At 43.8% G+C, this 22,887-nt stretch overlaps 2 protein-coding genes across 4 annotated transcripts in view; one reads left to right on the plus strand and one right to left on the minus strand.

Moving 5' to 3' along the window:
- The window catches only part of LOC146667271 (nidogen-1-like), a 36,919-nt gene extending 18,878 nt beyond the window's left edge, over positions 1 to 18,041 (plus strand). Inside the window, exons 10-21 of one of the 3 annotated variants that reach the window (XM_085408942.1) lie at positions 78 to 206; positions 1,349 to 1,492; positions 4,484 to 4,615; positions 6,921 to 7,154; positions 9,259 to 9,431; positions 9,973 to 10,099; positions 10,625 to 10,796; positions 12,584 to 12,741; positions 12,833 to 12,956; positions 14,029 to 14,141; positions 14,498 to 14,652; positions 16,550 to 18,041. In XM_085408942.1, the coding sequence (XP_085265068.1) occupies positions 78 to 206; positions 1,349 to 1,492; positions 4,484 to 4,615; positions 6,921 to 7,154; positions 9,259 to 9,431; positions 9,973 to 10,099; positions 10,625 to 10,796; positions 12,584 to 12,741; positions 12,833 to 12,956; positions 14,029 to 14,141; positions 14,498 to 14,652; positions 16,550 to 16,714 (1,826 nt within the window). In that variant the 3' untranslated portion in view covers positions 16,715 to 18,041. The remainder of the gene's footprint in view (positions 1 to 77; positions 207 to 1,348; positions 1,493 to 4,483; positions 4,616 to 6,920; positions 7,155 to 9,258; positions 9,432 to 9,972; positions 10,100 to 10,624; positions 10,797 to 12,583; positions 12,742 to 12,832; positions 12,957 to 14,028; positions 14,142 to 14,497; positions 14,653 to 16,549) is intronic. The other 2 variants (XM_085408943.1, XM_085408944.1) reach the window with 2 other exon arrangements.
- LOC146667272 (E3 SUMO-protein ligase ZBED1-like) lies at positions 14,661 to 16,541 on the minus strand (the record flags this gene model as incomplete). The annotated part of the gene is made up of 1 exon (XM_085408880.1): positions 14,661 to 16,541. A coding segment is annotated over exon 1 (753 nt), but the record flags the coding sequence as incomplete, so codon positions are not given.
- Positions 18,042 to 22,887: the final 4,846 nt, after the last annotated feature.

Raw genomic sequence — 22,887 nt, forward strand, 5'->3', positions numbered from 1 at the left:
AATCTGAGCGTCTACAAGCAGCACATGGAGCAGAGATCATGTAATGTGCAGTAACATTACATGTATGTTGTTGGCAGATATTGACGAGTGCAGGGAGACTCCTTCAGTGTGTGGACCCAACGCCGTCTGCAGTAATCAGCCTGGAAGTTTGCGCTGCGAGTGCTCCGCCGGCTTTGTGTTCGCCAGTGATGGAAAGACGTGTGTCGGTGGGTTGTGTGTGTGTGTGTGTGTGTGTGTGTGTGTGTGTGTGTGTGTGTGTGTGTGTGTGTGTTGACAGCTGGGGGGTATCTGGTTCCTGTGGGTGAGTATGACTTTGTTGCACCTAAAGCTGACAGCGGACATAAACAATAACGATCTGTGCAGCACAGACGAGATGTTTCCTGCCTGGTCTGTAGTGACGAGATGTGACTGCTTCAACCTAAAATGAAGATGCTGTCGGGTTCGTTGGTTGGACCTCGTCCCTCTGATGGGATGTTGTAATGTAGGATGTGTTTAAATATAATAGTTTGGATGGTTAATGAGTACTGTGGAATTTTAGCTTCATAAGTCAAATACTCTTCAAGATTAATCTTTTTTTCAAAACGACCTGTCCACCCACCTACAGCAGGGCACTTTGAGGTGATCTCAAAAACTAAAGGCCTGGAAGTTTCACCGGGGCAGTACATTCCTGCCCCGAGTGGAGGATTTGAAATGTCTCTGGGTCTTGTTCACGAGTGACGGGAGATCGACAGACGGATCGGTGCTGCAGCTGCAGTAATGCGGACGCTGCGCCGGTCCGTCGTGGTGAAGAGGGAGCTGAGTGTAAAAGCAAAGCTCTCAATTTACCGGTCCATCTACGTCCCTACCCTCACCTGTGATCACGAGCTGTGGGTAGTGACCGAAAGAACGAGCTCGCGGATACAACCAGCAGAAATGGGCTTCCTCTGAAGGGTGGCTGGCCTCTCCCTTGGAGACTGGGTGAGGAGTTTGGCCATCCGGGAGGGGCTCAGAGTAGAGCCGCTGCTCCTCCACATTGAAAAGAGGTGAGGTGGGTCGGGCATCTGATAAGGATGCCTCCTGTTCGCCTCCTGGGTGAGACGTCCCACCGGGAGGAGGCCCCGGGGCAGACCCAGGACAGCGTGTCCTGGGAATGCCTTGGAGGAAATGGAGGTGGTGGTGGAGGAGGTGGCCAGAAAGAGGGAGGTCTGGGCTTCTCTGCGTAGGCTGCTGCCCCCACGACCGGCCCAGGATAAGGGGGAAGAAGATGGATGGCTAGATAGACACCACTGGTCTTTATTATCATACTAATGAATGGGGACGTGTAGTTTGGGACAGGTTCATCAAAACATGTTTCTCTCTGGTCCTGCAGAGGAGAACCGTCCAGTAGATCACTGCCAGAGAGGCTCTCATGACTGCGATGTTCCACAGAGAGCACTGTGCCGCTACACCGGAGGTTCAGCCTACACCTGCTCCTGTCTGCCGGGGTTTGAGGGTAACGGCCGGGGCTGTCGGGGTGAGTTCACGGTGCTCGCTGATGTCTCATCCTTAATAAACAGATGCATTGTAAATGTAAGAGACACTGCTGCATGAATACAACAAATGTTTGGGATCGTGTGCCTGACAGGTATGTTCACCTGTCACAGAATGAAGAGTCACTCCACAGCTTTACAGGCTCGTATCAGTGTGTGCTGCACAGCAGTCAGTCCTTTACCACAGACCTCTGTCTGTCCACAGTCACAGCTACTGAGTGGTAACTGCAGGTCGAGCTTTTACAAGTGAGGCTCAGCACAGCCTCATGCAATCCACAGTTCTGCACCTCTCTCCAGCTACATGACAGAAACCTTTCAAAGGCTCTGTGTGTGAAATGTTCAACACAGCCAGGACCTGTGTGTCATCAGTTTACTCAGATTACAGGTGTTTGGGGGTGAAAGGTCACCACGGGGCTCAGGCCCATCTCAACGCTCTCTTACAGCCTGTTTGAAGAGCTGGATCTTTATGGGTTTGATGGATTAACACGCTGACACTCGTGGCTCGAGTAATAATGCGTTCTAGTTTGCTGTTAGGTTTCAGAGTCATTTTCAGCACATTGCTCTAAATATCTGTAAGCTGATTGGATGTCTGTCGTCCTCCATGTAAAACTGTGTGTCCTTGAGTCTGGAGATGTTTGTCGTGCTCGCAGACAGCATGTAACGTACACCATGCTCCAGTGCTAATGGTACAGACTGTAAAGTGCTTCAGAATCAGTGTACTTACAGTTACAAACATCACGATGTTCGGGTCTGACACCTTTAGCTCCTGTTATCTAACCGTTGATCGACGTGCTGAAACATGCAGCCACGCCTCACAGCGCTGTGGGCTGATAGTGCTCAGCCCTGTCTCAGACTGGCTGCTTCGATCAGGGCTCTGTGTGGCAGGACTCTTTGTTCTTGTGGCTGGAGATGGCTCGTGATGACCGGCTGGATGTTTGGGCTACAGAATGCAATGAAGATGCTTTCCTCTCATAGCGTTTATGCTACCTGTCACTAACTCAGCCGTCGAGCCACTAGACTTATGACCGCTGGCTGGATCTGAGCCTCTGTGGACAGAGGGCTGCAAGACAGGAGGACAAAACTATTGCTGCTATAAATACACCGTCTGGTTAAAGAGACGGGTCTGTCAGCATGCTTTGTCGATTCAACGTTGGCTGAAGAAGAGTCTACTCAGAGCCCGTAATTAGCAGCTGCAAAAAGGGACTATGTTAAAACCTGTACCTCACCCAGCCACCAGGGGGTCATTTGGGTGACTTGGTGTCGTTGATTTATCTTTAAATTCAGTCTGTGATGCACATAGTCATCTAAATTCTGCCCACAGACGTACGACTGCTCAGTGTCCATCGGCTGTTTGTGTTCGGGTCCATATTCGCAAGCAGTGATAACACAGCTGCTCTCAAAGACACGACCAAACAGGTTTAGGAGGATTTTGCTGCTGCGGGAGCCTGCCAGGCTGTCGCGCCCGGGAACTCTGGCGTTATGGCTTCATTACAATAGACCCTGTGCACGGGAAAATGCTAACTTCCTGTTTTAAGACTGGATGTAAAGTAGCTTTATTTTGCGGTCAATCACTACTGCGAAGGTGGACTCCAAAGTCATATCCAAACACGAAAACGGAAAGATGGCGTTAAGTTACAAAGAGCAGAAGGTGGGAACACTCACCACTGCTGTGTCAAAAAAGTCAAATGATCAGTTTTGACGTTTGAAGCGTGCAGATCGATTGTTTGTTTACATCACTCAACACAAGCAGAACTGCATCACTGCAGCAGAAGACACATCTCTGTATAGTGACAGTTATTATGATTTAAACAGGCAAATGTTCAGCATTCAAGCCACAGGTGAACAGGGATAGCTCAGTAGGTAGAGTGGTGGCCCTGACACCCCATGACCGGAAGGTCGGGGGTTCGACTCCACTGAACGGCCACCCTGAGGTACCCCTGAGCAAGGTACCGTCCCTACACACTGCTCCCCGGGTGCTGCATTGGTGGCTGCCCACTGCTTGATTGCTGGTTAGGGTCTGTATACATGAGTATTTACAACGAGTATGTTGTGACGTACCTTCAAAATTACAGCGGTCCCTCTCTATGACGCGGCTCACTTTCCTGCGTCCTGGTTGCTGCAGACGATCTCCTCTGTGCCGTCTCTCCTGTGATCTACTGGACGGTTCTCCATCGATCACCGGCAGTGTGACTCTGCAGTGCTGTACTGTATGTTCGTTTCCCCCAACAAACACAACGTCGACAAAACGTTCTGCACCGTCAAAGGCACCTGCGGTAGCACCCAGAAGGCAGAGGAAGATGCTGACCATCACACTAAAACTTGGACTTCTGATTCATTAATGTTGAATTCTCTTGCAGCTGAAAACAGGGTTTGATCTTTGGTTTATACTCGACTTATTCTTCTACAAAGGTTTGAACTTTGAGAGTTTAAACAAGAGAGAAAAGTGTGAAAATGTTCATGCCTGCCTGAGAAAAGAGTATAAAGTGTGCAGTGAGGGGTTTTACAGCCTTAAAACATGCAAAAAATAAAGGTGGCTACATTGTGGATTTCACTTATCGTGGGATATTTTTAGAACATAACACCCGCGATAAACGAGGGACCGCTGTATACAGATACTGAGAAATATAAAATTAGAATCCTTCCTCTCTTTTGCTCTGAGGCGCGGAGGAAGAAATATCGACAAGTTGACGAACATCTACAGATATATTCGGTAAATGCCCAAGACACCTTGAGAAATGTAAATCGTCAATTTGGTTGACTTGTTTTAGAAAACCCGAGCATAAACAAGGCACGAATATCACACCGGAAACGAAGCGCTCTGCAGGAGTGCCGGAAGTAGCACATGCTAAGGCGCACATAGTCTATTTGCAGCATTCAACTAAAGATCTACCTTCAAACTTTTCACCATCTGGTGGCCATTACTGGTACTGCAAGATCCAGAATGTGAGGAGCCTCTGTTTTTTCTGCCTGTTCAGATGTGGATGAGTGCCAGCAGCAGGATCGATGCCACGCCGAGGCCTCCTGCTCCAACACACAGGGCTCCTTTACCTGTCAGTGTCGTCCTGGTTTCCACGGAGATGGCTTCCACTGCAGTCCCACGTTCTCAGGTGGGTAACCAGCACATTCACAGGTTTACAGACAGAGGGTTGCTGGTTCCAGAGTGACTGCCCCCATTCATTGTTTTAATCGTGAAACAGGTCATCCTGGAGGAGTCTGTTTAAACACCCCAGCCATGCATGTATCACTGTAAACGGAGACACTGAGACCCATGAGAGTGTTTTGATTTGTGCGTTCCAGTAAGAGTGTCGTCCTGCAGCTCCAGCTGCATGGTTCTGATGCTGCTCGGAGCACAGCAGCACATTCTCTGTCTGATCTAACTCAACATGTGACGCATTCAAGTACAGTTAGTGTTGAGGAAACAGCAGCGTTTTTTGTTCCTGATTCATGTTTTCTTTCTTTTTCTGAAAGTGTGTGTGTTACTAAAAGAAGACAAACAGAAGCGCAGCCAGCAGTCAGAGTAATACTGATTCCAGCTGTCAGCAGCTGGAGGCGCACAGCTAATTACAGCTTTACTCCTCTGCACCACAGTTTTGTCATATTTCCATCCTTTATTATGACCTGTCTTGCCTCTGAAGGCATCATTTAGTGTCCCGTGTCAAAACATGTCCGTGACTCTTAATGTCAGCAGCATCTTTTAGATGCCTCTAGTGTCGACAGCGGGGCTTTGATCGTCTCCGCCGCCATCAGGGATCCTTTGTCCCGTTGGACTGTTGGGGGCAGATGTGGCGCTGTGAGGACAGCCTGCTGTCGTGTGCGATGACACTGTTGTGGCTGGCTTGTGGTTTGTCTTTGAGGACACTCGCTGTGGGACCACAGAGATGAAGAGCCTGCTGCTTTAATCACTCAGTCTTTGTATCTGCAGCTGCCACGTGCTGAAGTCTGCTCAGGAGCACGGACCTTTGAAATAAGCCACGTGTCACATGTGTTTTGTTTTTCCAAATGACCCAGTCATTAAAGTTTGATGCATTTGAAAATGACGAATCCTTTGTTTCTAATAGTGATTCATTCCAGACTCACAGTCCATACAAACAAATGCACCCTGATCAGGACACCATACGTCTTCCTCCTGATTCAATGCTAACACTGCAGCATCGTTTCAGTTCCTGATCACCTGCTGATCAGGTTTTTTAGCCTCCAGTTTCCTCAGACGTCCTACAGACACCGTGTCACGTCGTTGTCTTTGGGAATCATGCTGTTGGTGCAAAAATCATTTGTATGGAGTGTTTTTCGACATCAATCAATCACTCAAAGCTTTATTTGTCACAAGCAGGTTGCCCTGCAGTGCAACATGCTGCTTTTAACAAAGATACACTTGTATGTGTTCTTTGGTTGTCTGTTATGTGCTGACTGGTTCGTCCCTTTAGTAAACAGCTCCTTTGGGTCATTTGACCCGGCGTTCTTTGTTTCCTTGCGTTTCTGTATCATCTTACGTTCATTTGTTGTTCTTGGAGTTATTCTCAGTCCTAAGTTGTTCAGATTAGTTTACTGGGTTTCCCCCTCGTGTTTTATTCCATGTCTCTGCAGCTCGTCGTGTCTGTGCTCGCCCTCGTGCATTTCCTGTTTTATAGTGAAGGTCTGTGTCTCATGTCAGTGTATTGAGTTTTGCGTCCCCATGGTCTCGTCATGTCTTACTCCCAGCTGTGTCTCATTCCCTCGTTGTCCCTCTGTGTATTTAAGCCTTGTGTCTGCCTCTGTTAGTTGCTGGTTCGTCTGTGTATCGTCTCCTGTTGGACGTTTCAGGTTTCGCAGGTTTTTGTTCCTCTGTGTTATTGTTTTGTAGCTGCTTCCAGTTTAGCCTTTGTTTGGTTTAGTTCCCTGCGATGCTCTGCTTTTGTTTGTGCTTCACCTTTCCCTGAAAAGAAAACTCATTCATTTACTCAGTTGTCAGCGCTTGCACTTGGGTCCACACTTCTCATCTCCTGACGATCTGCCTCGCAGATCTTGACCCTTTTATGCTTTAGTGATTCAGAGGTCAAAGTGATGTGGTTTAAGTAACAAACACATAAAAAATTATCTGAAAGTCATCTGGTACATGGATAAAAGCAGCCAGCGTCCAAAGAAAGGCCTGGGGAGGTATTGCAGAAGTCTGACTGCTTCGATGCTAAATAGAAAGAAAGGGGCGGGGCTAGTGATGTCAATAACAGATCAAGAGCAGGTTTAACTTGACAGGTGTTGGAGCCTCATGTTTTCTTCCTGTTCCCTGTGACCCTGTGGATGCATTAATGCTAATGTCATCAGATGCTACTACTGTGTGACTGTGAACATGTGACTCTCTAAGGAGCGGGACACTGGTACGTCTCCGTAGGCGCGACCATCACTCTGTGAACGTGTTTCGTTCTCGTGTGTCCTCAGAGCGTGAGAAGACCCGGTGTGAGCAGCAGAGAGCGAGTGCCGTAGCCGACTCTGACGTTCCCTTCTCATTCCGTCCTCGTCCGACTGTCGGTCGGTACGTTCCCCGGTGTGACGAGCGCGGAGCTTACGAGCCCACGCAGTGCCACCAAAGCATTGGGCAGTGCTGGTGTGTGGACGCCAACGGGCAGGAGGTCCCCAACACCCGCACAGGACCTCACAGTAGCCCTCCTCTTTGTGAGTCTCTGTTTCTGCTTATTGATGTTGTGCTATCGGAAAACAAACATTTTATCGTGTCATTCTATCGATATATTAAACTTTTTACTCATATGAGGTTCATTTCAATTTAAATATGATTTCTTTTCTGCCTGAAGCTGCACATGATAAATGTACTGTCGAGCATTATATAACTGAAAACCCTCTCCTGTCTGATCATTTCCTGATAACATTTACATTTACAATAATTGATTACACAGCAGTGGAGAGTAGACTTTATCACAGTAGATGTCTTTCTGAAAGCGCTGTAACTAAGTTTAAGAATATAATCCACCCACTGTTATCATCTTCAATGCCCTGTACCAACATAGAGCAGAGCAGCTATCTGAACGCTGCTCCAACAGAGGTCGATTATCTTGTTAATAATTTCACCTCCTCACTACGTACGACTCTGGATACTGTAGCTCCTGTGAAAACTAAGGTCTCTAATCAGAAGTACCTGACTCTGTGGTATAATTCTCAAACACGTACCCTAAAGCAGATAACTCGTAAGCTGGAGAGGAAATGGCGTGTCACAAATTTAGAGGATCATCATTTAGCCTGGAGAAATAGTTTGCTGCTTTATAAGAAAGCCCTCCACAAAGCCAGAACATCTTACTATTCATCACTGATTGAAGGAAATAAGAACAACCCCAGGTTTCTCTTCAGCTCTGTAGCCAGGCTGCAATGTTCCCTCTAAGCTGCTGGCACGTCTCTGCACACAAAAAAAAACCTGAATTGAAATTAAAATTAATACTTTAACGATTCTGTTCTGCAGTGTGAGTCAGTGACTGGCTGCTCCCGTATGGGATCAGAACGATGCCACATTATCCCACAGTCCAGCCAATCACGTGATTCACATTCGTATATACGCAGCTAATCAACGTGGTTGACAGGCTATGACAGCGTCCTTATCTGCGACACCGGTGTTTTAGCAAAGCGGCTGATGTGGATGAAGCCACGTTAATGACAACGTGTACAACCATTGGAGATGTGAGCAGGACAGACGGAACAACTGACGGGAAAAGTGTGGACTTTATACCAGTTTTTAAATTGTGTTGATCGGCCACGTAAAACCAGAGTTATGATAAAATATCTGCAGTGTTTGTTTTTCTTCCTGAATACTGTCGTTGTTTATATTTACTGCAGGAAGAAACGGTAAAAAGTAAGAAATATACCCATACCACTGCTTGGTAATAATAAATTCATACATTAAACTCATAGCACAGCACTGCAAACAGCTGGGAGTCAGTGCTGTGTGTGACCTGTAATGGGTTTACAGGGGAAGTGGCACAAACAAACAGGTTGGTCCGTCTTTACAAGGCTCCTCCCAGTTGTTCATGGCGTACACAGCTGAGCAGAGTAACTAAAGCCCAACTACAAAAACATCAAAGGGAAAAGGGACGGCACAGCTGCACACCACACACAGGTAAAAGGTTACACACAATAAAAACATCCATTTGATTGAAGCACTGAAAATAATTATAGATAAGATAACCTTTATTAGGCGCACACGTGGGAAATTTGTTTTTGATACAGCAAAAGTGCAAAGTTATGTAGCAGAAATTAGAAGACACTGGAATAGAATAAAAATACTACATACAATCGAGTAAAATAGAATAATATATACAATAGAATACAAATAGATCTAGAAACACCCAATAAACCCACGATGCTGATCAGTTTCCCAGGCGCAGTCCATCCACTCAAACTTGTGGCCACATGAAAATCATACCCACTCACACCAGAGTGACCCCACCTGACACTCCCACTACCTTAATAGAAAAATAAATGGCAGCATTCAAATATCTAAATACCCAAAAGATGAAATCAGTCCGTGATTAGAAACAATCACAGCATACCGTGGCCATATATAGTTTTAATCTGTGCAGAGCATCGCAGAGTCCAGCTGGTGTATGCGTGTCATGTAATGCTGTACATGTACCTTTATATAAACTTGGATGTGTCAGACATGTCAGGTGATGTCTTAGAGAGGCCAGTATCATCTTGGTGAACTGAAGGTTGTAGGCTAATTGTTACATCTCCACACAAAGCCCACTGCCAGCATGACTCTTCTCCCACACAGGCATCGATCAGGCAGTTACTCCCGCTCCGATCGGTCCCACGCCGCGGCCTGATGTCCAGCCCATCGCTCCTGGAGCATACCTGCTGTTCGCTCAAAGCGGGAAGATCGAACATGTGCCGCTCGATGGATACATCATGAGGAGGGAGGAGGCCAAACCTCTGCTGCACGTCCCTGTAAGAACAATGACACTGCTGCTGCTGACAGCCTCCACAGATACTGACGTGTTTTTGTCTGGACTTTATCAGCCCGTCCTGCTGCCTGACATGCTTTAGTGTTACCTTACAGTGTAAAGCACCCTGAGACAGCTGCTGCTGTGATCTGGTGCTGAATTGAATGTGTTGTGGCCATAATGATATTCTCTTCAGAGAGATGCCACTTGGTTGTTTGACTTGGTGTTTCAGTGATATTTTACTCACCAGTTTAATTATCTGCGAGTGGTACCATAGTGACATCACTGCAATGCTCTCTGTGTCTAGACTCGGATGAGGGTCTTTTGAAAAGATGTCTGTAAGAGCCTGAATGTGTTCATGGATTATGATTTTTGTGTCCTCACACATTCACGTTGTTCTTTAGCTGTTTTCAGCTGCAGAGCTCTTCGTCTCTGTCATGAAGTCTAGAAATCATCTGGCACATCTGCATTAATGTGTTGCAGCTGAACACACAGCTGTCTGTTAAAATAATGAAAGGTTGATCTTTTTCTTCTTTCATGACCAGGATCGAGTGGTGATCGCTGTGGCCTACGACTGTGTGGAGAAGATGGTTTACTGGACCGACATCACTGGACCAGCTATCAGCAAGGCCAGCCTCACTGGAGGAGACATCGTTCCAGTTGTTACTAAAGGTACAGCACGTGTCGCGACTGAGCAGAAGCAGCTTTATATGTGGCTCCACTTTGTGCTGAACTTGTACGAGAGACTGGAGCTTGTGTGGTTCTTTGTTTGATTACTCGGGTGCAGGAGAAGTTATGCCCAGGACTTCTTTGTTCTAGCAGTGGGATGGTTTCATTGCAGCTGCTGTCACAAGAGCTAAACTATATTCTCAAAACCAAAGATCAAACTGTCCCAGTATTAGGGATTGAACATCCGACTCCTGGAACCTTCTGGTAGATCCCGTGGATGCTTCATCAAAAATCTTTTGAAAAGGCTGGTCAGTATTTTTCAGGTGTTGCTGAGCAGCTCGTGTGGCCACAGGAATGTTCTTGGTCTGTACTTCTTAGCTGTATGCTAGTGACTTGTAGTTTAAGGGGTTTTTTTTCGATGTTCCTGCCAGGCCCCTGATGAAGTTGAGCTCTTCGGCCTTTGGCAGTTAAGTGCAGTGGTGCCATCAGTCCCTGTATTCAGTGTTAAGTATGTCTGCTCCTCCTCAGAGCTGCAGAGTCCTGAAGGCATCGCCATTGACCACGTGGCCCGCCTTCTATTCTGGACTGACTCCACGCGAGACACCATAGAGGTCTCAAAGCTGGACGGCAGTCACCGGAGAGTCCTTTTTGACACTGACCTGGTGAACCCTCGACCCATCGTCACCAACCCAGCATACGGGTAATAGTATTTGTATTGGTATTAGTAGAGATGGACCGATCCGATATTACGTATCGGTATCGGTCCGATACTGACCTAAATTACTGGATCGGATATCGGAGAAAAATAAAAAATGTAATCCGATCCATTAAATATCACGAAAGCACCTCACAAAACTTGCAACACGCCGTAACTCACCTCAGAACGTTAGCGCGTCGGAGCAGTATGCATCACGTGATAGAGCGGCTGTGGCATGCGGGACCTGTCGGTGGTCTGGATAGCATGTGGAGCTTCGCTAGCAACCCGGCATTTCATCTCCGACAAAGTTATCCCCGAGAGAAGTAAAGCAAGTGTGTAAGTCCATCTCTGAATGTTTGTAAAGCATTCCCACGTTAAGCTTAACGAGCGACTGCCTCTCGCTCTCCGGCTGCTACTTCAATCATGAAACTGCTTAATGATCAGCTGATCGGCTTTTCTGTCGCGAGTCCGTGTCTCTAGTTTGCTTTTGGCCCACTTTGCACCAGAAAGAGGAAACCAGCGGCTGAACAACAGCAGCACGTTTAAGCTTGATCAGCTGTTGTTAGAATTTATTTAATATTACTTTCTACACCAGGATCTTTTTCTACGTAGCTGACGGCTGGTAACTGTGCAGGGGCGGATCTAGCAAAGTTTAGCCAGGGGGGCCGATAGGCCATTAACTGGGAAAAGGGGGCACAAAGACATACTTTTCTTTCTTATTCTCATTTAAAATGTCTAGCTTTTAATAAATAATTATCTGACACCCAAAGTTTTAATTTGATGTAAAAGGAATAGAAGTCCATTACTGTATATAGTGACTATTAAGTCTAATATATATACCCTAGTAAGCTATAGTACTTTTTCCTTTGGGAAGGTACCATCTGTGCAGTCTGCAATTTTGTTGAAGAAAGATGTTGAATCTATTTAATATTTCTTGAAAAATAATTGATTTCTGTGCATTTTTTTTCACACTGCATCAAATTAAGGTTGATTACGTCGATTAAGCATCATGAGGTGGAGCGTGAGGGGTGGTTCCCTATTTTTTATTTATTTATTTTTGTTGTTGCTGGGAGTTGGAACCCTATTAGTTAGGTTGCTTAATATTTCTGCTAAGTACTCTTTAAAATACCAGAATAGGGAGGATGGTGTAGGTTTAAGTTTATTAGATTGATCAGTATTGCTGAACTATGAAATATTTTTTTTGCATACAGGTATAACAGAATAGCTTTAGTGTAGTTGTTGTTTTAAACTTGAGTATGAACTTGCAGACTTGCAAAATGCAGCAAGATATTTTAAAAAACAGTTTTGTTGATTAAAACACACTATATCGGATTCATATCGGTATCGGCAGATATCCAAATTTATGATATCGGTATCGGTATCGGACATAAAAAAGTGGTATCGTGCCATCTCTAGGTATTAGCAGTAATACTATGTAATCGTATAACGAGGAGTAGCACTGACCCTGTGTGTACTACATCTTTTGGTTGCTTCCTTTAGAAGGTTCCTTTATCTCACAATGCCTCTATCATCCTCCTCATCCTCCCAGCATCTTCCTCTGTCACTCCAACCCTCTGCATGTCCTCCTTCACTATGAATCAGCATCCTTTGTCCAATATATCCATTACTACATGCCATATATTCTAATTACTAGCAATAACTTCAGGACTCTTGGTGAAAGCTAATGTGCTTGAGTCTGCTAGCAGTGAAATTAATATCAGAGCAGAAGTTGTATCATGAACCCAGCAGTAGCAGTTTCTTGTAACTGGTTTTTGTGATGTTGGTCTCAGGCGGCTGTACTGGGCAGACTGGAATAGAGACGGGCCTAAAATTGAGATGTCCAACATGGATGGGACTGGGCGAGTTGTCCTGGTCAAAGACAATCTAGCACTTCCCAACGGTCTCACCTTTGACTATGAAAACCAACAGCTATGCTGGGCAGATGCAGGTAGGAAAAAGCCTTCCTCAGATCCACACACAGCACTCAGAGCTCCTACTGGTAATGTGTTCCTGGATTACTTATCCCAATGACTCTGCAGGGACTCGGAAGGTGGAGTGTATGGATCCTCACCGCCAACTGAGGCGGAATATCGTCGAAGGGATCCAGTATCCGTTTGCCCTGGTTTCCTTTGGAAGAAACCTGTATTACACTGACTGGAGGAGGTACCAACTAAGACATTTACTTTGCATTTTTCTTTATTTAGAGCTCTGCTGATCTAAATCCAGAAAGTCCTGGCTCAAAACTGTCAAATGGTACATGGACTGAGTCTTATATCCGGTCTTTAAGTGATGACATATGAACCCTGCTTCCGGGTCCAAACTGCTCTGAGTTTATTAAGGCTGTTGTGTTTTTAACATGTTTTAATGTTTTGTATCTTGTTCTATTTAATCTGAACAAGCCAGATTACATAGTGTTTAGTGATCACTAAAACAGTCAGTGATCGCTGTCGGCCTCTCTCGGTTTTTATTGCCACTGTTCATTTTAAAGCTCAGTTTTTAAAACCTTAGGATGTAACTACAGCCCAGCCCATGCAGCAGTATATGAATGACTAACCTGTATTGTGGATGGATTATCTCAGTTGTTCTCCTGGCTGAAGTTTGGTCCGTTTACAGCATCCTGCATGTTAACATCCTGCATGTTAACATCCTGCATGTTAATTCAATTCAATTAAATTCAATTCACTTTTATTTATATAGCGCCAAATCACAACAAAAGTCGCCTCAAGGCGCCTCATAGATACAGAGAAAAACCCAACAATCATATGACCCCCTATGAGCAAGCACTTTGGCAACAGTGGGAAGGAAAAACTCCCTTTGAACAGGAAGAAACCTCCGGCAGAACCAGGCTCAGGGAGGGGCGGGGCCATCTGCTGCGACCGGTTGTTAAACTTCATAGTTACACCTGGTAAAGCAGCAACACTGATCATTTTATTAAAGATGAAAGAATTTAGACAGTTTGTAACTCTCAGTGATGTCGCAGTGTTCGTTTGACTTTGGGACCTGAAGCGGAGTTTGGACCTGGAAGTGGCTAATGACGTCAGCTACTCTCACGGAGAAGTCAAAACATTTTATACAACATGCCTCATTCACCTATTTACACAAGCCCTTTTCCTATGTTTAAGTGCTTTGTATCTTACATTCACTACATTGTGACTAATGGCAGTGTTAATGTGACATATCTGACACATCACTATGTGGCCTCTGAGATATTTAAAAGGTTGTGGGTGTTTTACAGGGAGGCCGTGGTGGCTGTGGATCGTCACTTGGGGAAAGAGACAGAAGAGTTTCTGCCACAGAAACGCTCTCGCCTGTACGGCATCACCACAACAGCAACACAGTGTCCACAGGGTATGACTTCTATCAGCCAGAGCAGTGACTGAAACCAGAGAGACAAATGTAGGGACTAAGGACGATGAGAAATTGTAGAGTACAGTCTGTGGGAGGAAGGTTTACAAAGGTTTTTTAAAAAGGGGGCAAAGCTCATCTGAGTGTAATTAGCTTAGCTTAGCTATTACAATTAAGTGTTGATAAAATAAAGTACAGCTCTGCAGTGTCCATCAATGGAACACTTTTAGTACAACCTGAAAAAAGGAATTTACTCATCTAAATAAGTGCTTATGAGACTCAACCAAAATGTCAAACATTCTCATATCAGAGATTTTACATGTGTAGTGTTTTCTCAGTGTTTATTTTTCAATTTCCAGATTTTTGTGCAGGAATACAAGCTGATCGACATGGTCAGCTCTCAGGACACTTCTCTGTGCATTTACTATGTCTCCTGCAGAGGAGAAAACTCTCTCTGCAGAGACACTTGTTCCAGGAATGCATAGGAAACTCCTTGCTACTTTGGATAGCTGAGGCAAGTCTAGCCGCGAGAGCCATGTTTGGTGCATTATCGGTAACAACAACAAGGTCCTTTGCGTTCAATCCCCATTCAGCCACAGCGTCAGTTAGTAACGCTGCAATGTGCTCACCTGTGTGACTGTCATGCATGGCTCGGGTTTGTAGTACATGAGACTGAAGGTCCCACTGGTCCGTTATGTGATGTGCTGTAACGGTTACGTACGATTCAGTGGCTCTCGAAGTCCAAGCGTCGCATGTCAGAGCAACTGTCTCAGCTGAGCTGAGAGAGTCCAGCACTGTCGCTTTGACTTCTTGGTACAACTTTGGCAGAGCGATGTCCGTGATGTGTTGTCGAGAAGGAACGGTGTAACGGGGCTCCAGCGTTTTAATCATATTACGAAATCCTTTATTCTCCACAACACTCAGAGGGCGCATGTCTTTGCAAATAAAAACAAGTACTGACCGCGTTATTTTTGTTGCACGAGTTGAAGTTGCTGGTAGTTTCGAAAAGTTAACTTCTTCAATTGTCCGTTGAGAGGGATCACCTCGTTTCGTTTTAAAATTAGCATTTGACGCTACGTCGCTATGGTGTCTAGACACGTGTGTTCGTAAATTTGTTGTGTTACCGGAATATTTGACTCTGGCGGTGCAGATTTTACAGACTGCATAGCTCTTGTCATAGTCTTTACTGCCTTCTTTTGTCCTAAATCCAAAATAAGTCCACACATCATCTTTGAAAGCTGCGGGGGCCGGCTGTATCCTCTCCTCTTCAGTCATCAGTTAGCTAGCATCACACACGTCCACTGACTGTTCTACTTCGTTCTTTTGGCAAACTAGACGCTTCTACAGTTATCGCGAGACCTCGTTTTTACGTCATAGTAAAGGCGGTGAAAACTGCAAACCAGTGGCCGGAGTTTGAATTCCAACATACAAAAGAAATAAACAGTAAATGCATGTCATTTTTCAATTAAAAAAATCGATAACAGTGATTTTAAATATCGATTCAGTATCATTGCGCGAAATATCGCGATATTTGGTTGTATCGATATTTTCTTACATCCCTAAAGGTGGTGGTGATTTTCCCATGTTGTCTTTTTGTAAGCAGAGAAGTTTCCCGTTCGTTGGAACTTTGTGGGCTGAGAGTTTCGAGCTCTGTGGAGTTTGTTTCACAGCAGTTTAATGCAGTGGGAATAGTGGGAATAATTGATTCCAGATTCCATAGCATGTGAAGCATGGGAATTTCAGGCTGACATGACCTCAGAGAAGCCAGCTGTGGATATGGAGACTGGCTCAGAGCCCAGAACTGTACAACAGGCCACGATGAGAAACTGCTTCACCTGCTGGTTTCGGTGCAACACAAACGGATGATGAAGTGTTCAGGCACTTCCTGAGGCTGCAGATCCTCTAGTCATATAGTCATGTTTATGCACTCGTCCCGCCAGCTGGCCCTTCTGTTAACACACACATGAGAACTCTGAGGTATTTTCACTTTTGGCTGTTTCAGTCCACATGAAAACATTATGGGTTCTTCCCAGTATAAAAGACGGGCACGCTAACTCTGATGTGAAATCTTTATTTCAAACACGTACGTAACACAGATCTCTTTTTGCTACTGCTGGCCTTCACACACAAACTCGATGAAAGAGCAGCCAATCAGAACTCTGCTCTGTTGCCCATTACTGTTTTTGTTTTTACACTGTTGTGCTGCTCTAAGCTCTCTTTGCATTTAGTTTGAGAACACATGTGAATACAATGTAACTAAAATGACATTTGACAGCAACAGTGGTGCACATGGGTGACATCATCAGTCCTCTGCCACCATGGCCTTTCAGACATCCTGTACGGTCAAAGTAAGAGCCTTTCTGTAAAGACCTTTGTGACATTGTTGCATTGTCTTCCCTTTGATGCTTTAGTGTATAACTACTGCGCTGACAACGGCGGATGTTCTCACCTGTGCCTGCCACGGCTTGGAGGGCTCTCCTGTCGCTGCCCGGACGCGACTGACGGTCAGTGCGAGGAGAAGGTCCTGTGAGCTGAAGACGACGGGACGATTTCAACTTTTCTTACTTGAACTTTAACATTTCTGTAGTCATTTTAGAGTCTTATGAGCTTTTGAAAGCTGTTCAAACCTCACTGTGTCTGTCCTCACTGGTTCTCACATCTGCTGATTGTTGCAGTCCAAAGTGAAAAACACAGATTTACCTGATTGGGTGATGAATATGTGACAAGGTACCGTTGTTTATAGTTTATATTGTGTACTTTCAGTCTGCTTGTTGCTTTCTGATAGATGTGCTCTAAAAGGTTTTTGTGTCAAATATTCTTCTGGAGTTAGTGATGACCACAGTGCCTCCGAGTTTTGTGAACAGTGTTTCCCTGCTTTGACGGGTTTGTCTCAGGTTTGACTCCTGGATTTTCACACTAGTGAGTTAGTGCTTCTGCTTCATTTACAGGAAACAAATGGAATAACTGTTAGTTTCATACAGCATTTCTTCAGTTCAACTGTACCAATGTGACATGATTATATAGCTCAGCAACCTTACATGATGAAATGTGACTTTTCGGCAGGACTAACATACTCAGTGATTCTGCAGGTGGACCTCTAACAGGGAGCCTGTGACAAACATTTATTCTGTTTGTTCTAAACCCCGCAGTGTATTTTTATATGAATGTAAATATTTACCCAATATGCCAACAGTATTCTGTCTTGTTTAAATGGTGCTGATGTAAGCCTGAGATCTACCTGATGATGGTGATTGCTGTGACGGTGTGTGAAACAGTGCTCCTGTTGAACTCTACCTCCAGTCTGTGCTCCATTTTTCAGTGATGATTAAAGATAAACAACTGGTGTAACTGAAGTTCTCGCTTATTTGAAGCCATTTTCCTCAGGTACGGAAGACCTAACAGCCAACATGTTCATCAAACCATTTAATCAAATCACAATCAGGATTTTTTTTCTCTCCGAAACTCGATAAATTCAGGACATTCAGCTGAATTTCCATGTTTAAAATGGCCTGTATTTATATAGCGCTTTACTAGTCCCTAAGGACCCCAAAGCGCTTTACATATCCAGTCATCCACCCATTCACGCACACATTCACACACTGGTGATGGCAAGCTACATTGTAGCCACAGCCACCATGTTTAGGATGTGGTCCATGTAATGTCTAAATACAGTGTAAAACTTTATTGGCATAGATCATTATTTCATTTGAATATTACCATCCACAGACCTGGTGTGACATGCTATTGTTCTCCAGTATGAAAACAAAAAAAACCCAAACCCCAAACTGCACTGTGTGTACAATAAAGTGTTGTACTGCTATCTTTGTATTGAACAGTAGAGTGGTGACCTGGTCCACTCCTCTCCAGGATGTACCCCTCTGTAAATAAATGTGTGGGACAGCCTCCTTTCATTTGATCAGTGTTGCATAAATAAGAGCCACTCTAAGTACAGTGGTCCCTCGCTATAACGCAGTTCACCTTTCGCAGACTCGCTGTTTTGCGGATTTTTTTGCATGCTTTTTTTATGTTTTATTTTTTAACAGCGCATTGTGTTCTGCGTCCTGATTGGCTGTAGACGATTGTCAATCAATCTCATGCCGTGTCTCCTGTACAGTACAGAGTGTGTTCAGATTGTCAAATTTACATAAATCTTCGATCGCTAGCAGTGTGACTCTGAAGTGCTGCACTGTATGTTTGTAAGTTTCCTCCCCAACAAACAACAATGTTGACGAAACGTCGTCACCTGCGGATGCCTTTGGTACCGTGTACATTTTAGGACATCGTCAGGTCTCAAGAAAAAATTTGTCAGGTATCAGACAAAAAAATGTCAGGTCTCAGTTCTCAAGAAAAAACATTGGACATTTGAAAGCCCAGTGCAGCAGCAAATCGCTCGTGCTTCACAAGCTGGACCCATAGAGTCTGCTAAGGTTTGTCACTGCCATAGTAGATATGAGATTTATATAAACCCATTTAGAGTGAGGTCCATGTAAATTTACCATTCTCCATTTGTTTATCTTCTGACAGCGTAAGATTACAAGTGTGCTCCAAAGCTTCCTTTGCCTGTTAGACGTGGGAGCAGAAGTTTTTGGCACTGCATTTTAAAATGAAAACATATTGCATTTATTTACAATTAAAGACACACAGAGCAGGAGGTGTGTTACTGTTTTACATCCACAGACACACAAGCAGGCAACATGAGGTCAAGTTATGGCAATTTTATTTGTGTGTTTCAGTACATGTATTTAGATTAGAGTTTTTAAAAAACAAACAAACGTCCCAAGAAGAAGGATGGGGAGAAAGAAAGGTGGAGAGAGGAGGAAGAAACTATTGATGTCCTCAAACTGGATGCTGCTGGGTCAGTTCTTCCTCAGCAGGCTGCTCCAGAATCCCCTTCTGTCCTCGGCTTGCTTTTCTTTTGCCTTCAGTTCTTTTAAGGTTTTGTTGAGCTGCTCCTCGGCATCTTTAAATGTTTCTTTCAGCTGCTGTTTGGCCAGTTTCACTTTGTGTTTGAGGAGCTCTTTAGCTTCCTTTTTGAGCTTTCCTATTTCTTTAAGTGCGTCTTAATAGGTAGATAGGCTTGTTAGAGCCTGCCAGGACCCTATCACTCCAGATAAAACCCTGATAACTCATAACCTACATGGTAATTTCAAGTGTGGGGCATGCATTAATTGCCAATATACCAAAAATGTTAAATCATTCAAAGACGCTATAGGTGACAAAACCATTGCCATAAAGGGCTTTATCACATGCAGAACTAACAATGTAATCTACATGATACAGTGCCCATGCAATAAAATATATATAGGAGAAACATCCCGCCCTCTTAAAGATCGAATTAATGAACACAGAAGTTCAATCAAGAGGAATGATTTAACCAGCCCTGTTGCAAGACACTTCAATGACAAACATCCAAATTCACCATTATTTTTCCGAGGCATAGAAGCCATTAAACTAAACCAAAGAGGTGGCAACATAAATTTTATCTGGAAAAAAAGAGAAGCATCTTGGATATTCCGTTTTAAGAGTCTGCACCCCAGAGGTATGAATGAGGATTTTTCTATCAAAGAGTTTTTATGAGCTACATCTCCCTTTTTTTTAACCAGTTAAATTACTCTCACGTGAGTAATATTTATTTAATTAATCTTATTATTTTAGCCAAAGAAGAAGTAGCGCTTCAGACATCTCATCTTAAGTCTACAATTCAAGTCTAAATTTTAGATATTTTACATTTTAGAGACATAAATAAGGATCTTTTAACAAATGTGTTCCCATGTGATGATGTAATCTTGTTTTCTAATTCAAACGTGCTTTTACCATTCAACCCCCCCCCCCCCCTTTTTTTTAAACCTGTGTGTATATTTATAGCATCCTCCTTATGCATTTCATGCATGTGTTATTTTCAGACGTATGGGGGTTATGTCACCCCCCCCTCCTCCTCATCAGTAATGATCTAGTCCGGTATTTTCTTGGGCGTGACTTAGCCAATTAACCAATACCTACCTATTATATGTCAGCTGACCTATCTATGAAGTTTTGACTGGTTAATTTGGAATTTTTTTCTGTTTCCTGTCTTGTATTTAAGCAATTTTAAAATGTTCTACTATGACCCTGATGAAGGCCACAAGCCGAAACGCGTTGGTCTATTATTAAAGTTGTTCATCTTCCCTCAAGTGTTGCTGGAGTTCCTGCTTTGTGATTTCTTTTCTTTTGCCTTCAGTTCTTTTAAGGTTTTGCTGAGCTGCTCCTCGGCATCTTTAAATTTTTAACTGCAAAATGAACTGATGAAAACGGTACAAAGGTTAAAGTACCACATGTGCTGTAGTGAAAGCTGCAGCTGTTTTATTGATAAAGTTAAGGACAAAAAAACAAAAGGATTAATCACCCCTGTAACTGTGTCACTATACATCAGCATTAACAGGACCTCAGTTTGTATCTCAGACCTGCACAGCTTCCGTTTTAAACACTTGATGTACTCAGCTGCATGAAGAGCGTGTTTGAGTTTCTCTAACACAATTAAATAAAACCTGATGAAGGTCAAAGGTCACAGTTTTCACAGTTTTTTACAGATAGTGTGTTATTTACCATAAAGTGATTCAGAGTTATTCATACCAGAGTAACCAGAGAGGATCATATCTTTTTAAATATATAACTTTCTACAGGACTGAATATAATATCTTTATGTAAAAGTCCGGAGCCTCTGGGGAGTATCCGAGTATTTATAACATTACACAAAGCAAAGGTCTCATCACAGTGTTCATGAAATGCTGGGTTTATCCATCTCCTGGGGCGGGCCTACAGAGGAGCTCTGAAGATTTCCCTGTGAGGGAGCTGCTGGTGAAGATCATGAGTCCTGCTTGATCAATGCGATGAGCTTCAGTGTTCCTGGTGTTTCTTAAATGAAGCCTCTTTCAGTGGGTCAACAGAACTTCTGGCACAGGACAGCTGTGATGAAAGAACGGGAAGAAGTTTCTCCAAACCTCTGGACCCAGAAACCCAGCTTGGTCCTGATGGTCTCCCTCACTAGTTTCTCTCCAGGGTGAATGTAGCTGTTATAGATAATATAGACTATTATTAAATAAAAAGAACAACTCACACTACACTACTGAAACCTTCTGCTGATGTTTTTAAAGTTTCCATGTTACCAGGCTGTAGAGATTTAAACAGTTTTAGATCCATCACACTCACAGTCTTATGTTAAAATCTCAAAGGACAGCGTTATATTTTTGATATTAACAGTAACTCTGGGCCTCTGTGGAGTGTGCAGCTGATCTCATCGCTGTCTAAAAATGGATTAAAAAACCCAAAAGAAGTGCTGAATCCTTCAATAACACAGACTATTAGAGTAGCAGCTGTCTGTGTGAAGCACTTGCTGCAGGGTTGCACCATGAATGTATTCAGTTGCCAACAAAAAGCAGGACTCAGTGCGGGCAACTGCCATGAGTCTGACGATGTTGGGGTGAGACAGTCTCCTAATAAAACAGAAACATCACGTGGCTCAGATTGAATCTGAATTGTAACTTGAATAAATGCTTTTGAAAACTGAATTTGAATTAGTCTAATTTGAAATTCAATTTATGGTTCGGAAACTCCAGGTCCAGCTCAAGATTGCCACTTTCGGTCCGCTGGTAAAACGAAGTTCGATTACTCTCCGCTTGATTAGTCTTGAACCGGAACCGGATGTAAGTTCCAAATAACTGAATTTTGGAACTGAAACTGAATGGTGAGAAGTGAAACTGAAATTATTCGAGAGCTACATTTTTAAAGGATATAATACAGTTTCAAAGCAATTGAATTCAATTTCAATTTAGTGACGATCATTCAGAAACCATAAGTTGAATTCAGTTGAATTGAATTGAGTTCAATCTGAGCAATTCAAATGTAACTATTCAAATTCAGTTTCTGATGGCACAGATTTCTGCCCATACTGTAGTTCTAATCATAAAGGTGTAAAATCCTATTGTTCAGGGGCAGATCTACAAGCAGTGTTGGAAAGGTTACTTTTAAAATGTATTCCACTACAGATTACAGAATAGATTTCGTTACGTTACTGAATGAGAGTAACGTATTCAATTCAATTCAATTTTATTTATACAGCGCCAAATCACAACAACAGTCGCCTCAAGGCGCTTTATATTGTACAGTAGATCGTACAATAATAGATACAGAGAAAAACCCAACAATCATGCGACAGTGGGAAGGAAAAACTCCTTTTTAACAGGAAGAAACCTCTGGCAGAACCAGGCTCAGAGAGGGGCGGGGCCATCTGCTGTGATTGGTTGGGGTGAGAGAAGGAAGACAGGATAAAAGACATGCTGTGGAAGAGACACAGAGATTAATAACAGATATGATTCAATGCAGAGAGTTCTGTTAATACATAGTGAGTAAGAAAGGTGACTGGAAAGGAAAAACTCAATGCATCATGGGAATCCCCGGCGGCCTACGTCTATTGCAGCATAACTAAGGGAGGATTCAGGGTCACCTGGTCCAGCCCTAACTATATGCTTTAGCAAAAAGGAAAGTTTGAAGCCTAATCTTGAAAGTAGAGATAGTGTCTGTCTCCTGAATCCAAACTGGAAGCTGGTTCCACAGAAGAGGGGCCTGAAAACTGAAGGCTCTGCCTCCCATTCTACTTTTAAATACTCTAGGAACAACAAGTAGGCCTGCAGAGCGAGAGCGAAGTGCTCTAACAGGGTCATATGGTACTACAAGGTCATTAAGATAAGATGGGGCCTGATTATTTAAGACCTTG

Source organism: Rhamphochromis longiceps, linkage group LG6 (assembly GCF_057381845.1).
Source record: "Rhamphochromis longiceps isolate RC_006_pf linkage group LG6, R_longiceps_female_GT1.1, whole genome shotgun sequence".
Classification (NCBI taxonomy): domain Eukaryota; kingdom Metazoa; phylum Chordata; class Actinopteri; order Cichliformes; family Cichlidae; genus Rhamphochromis; species Rhamphochromis longiceps.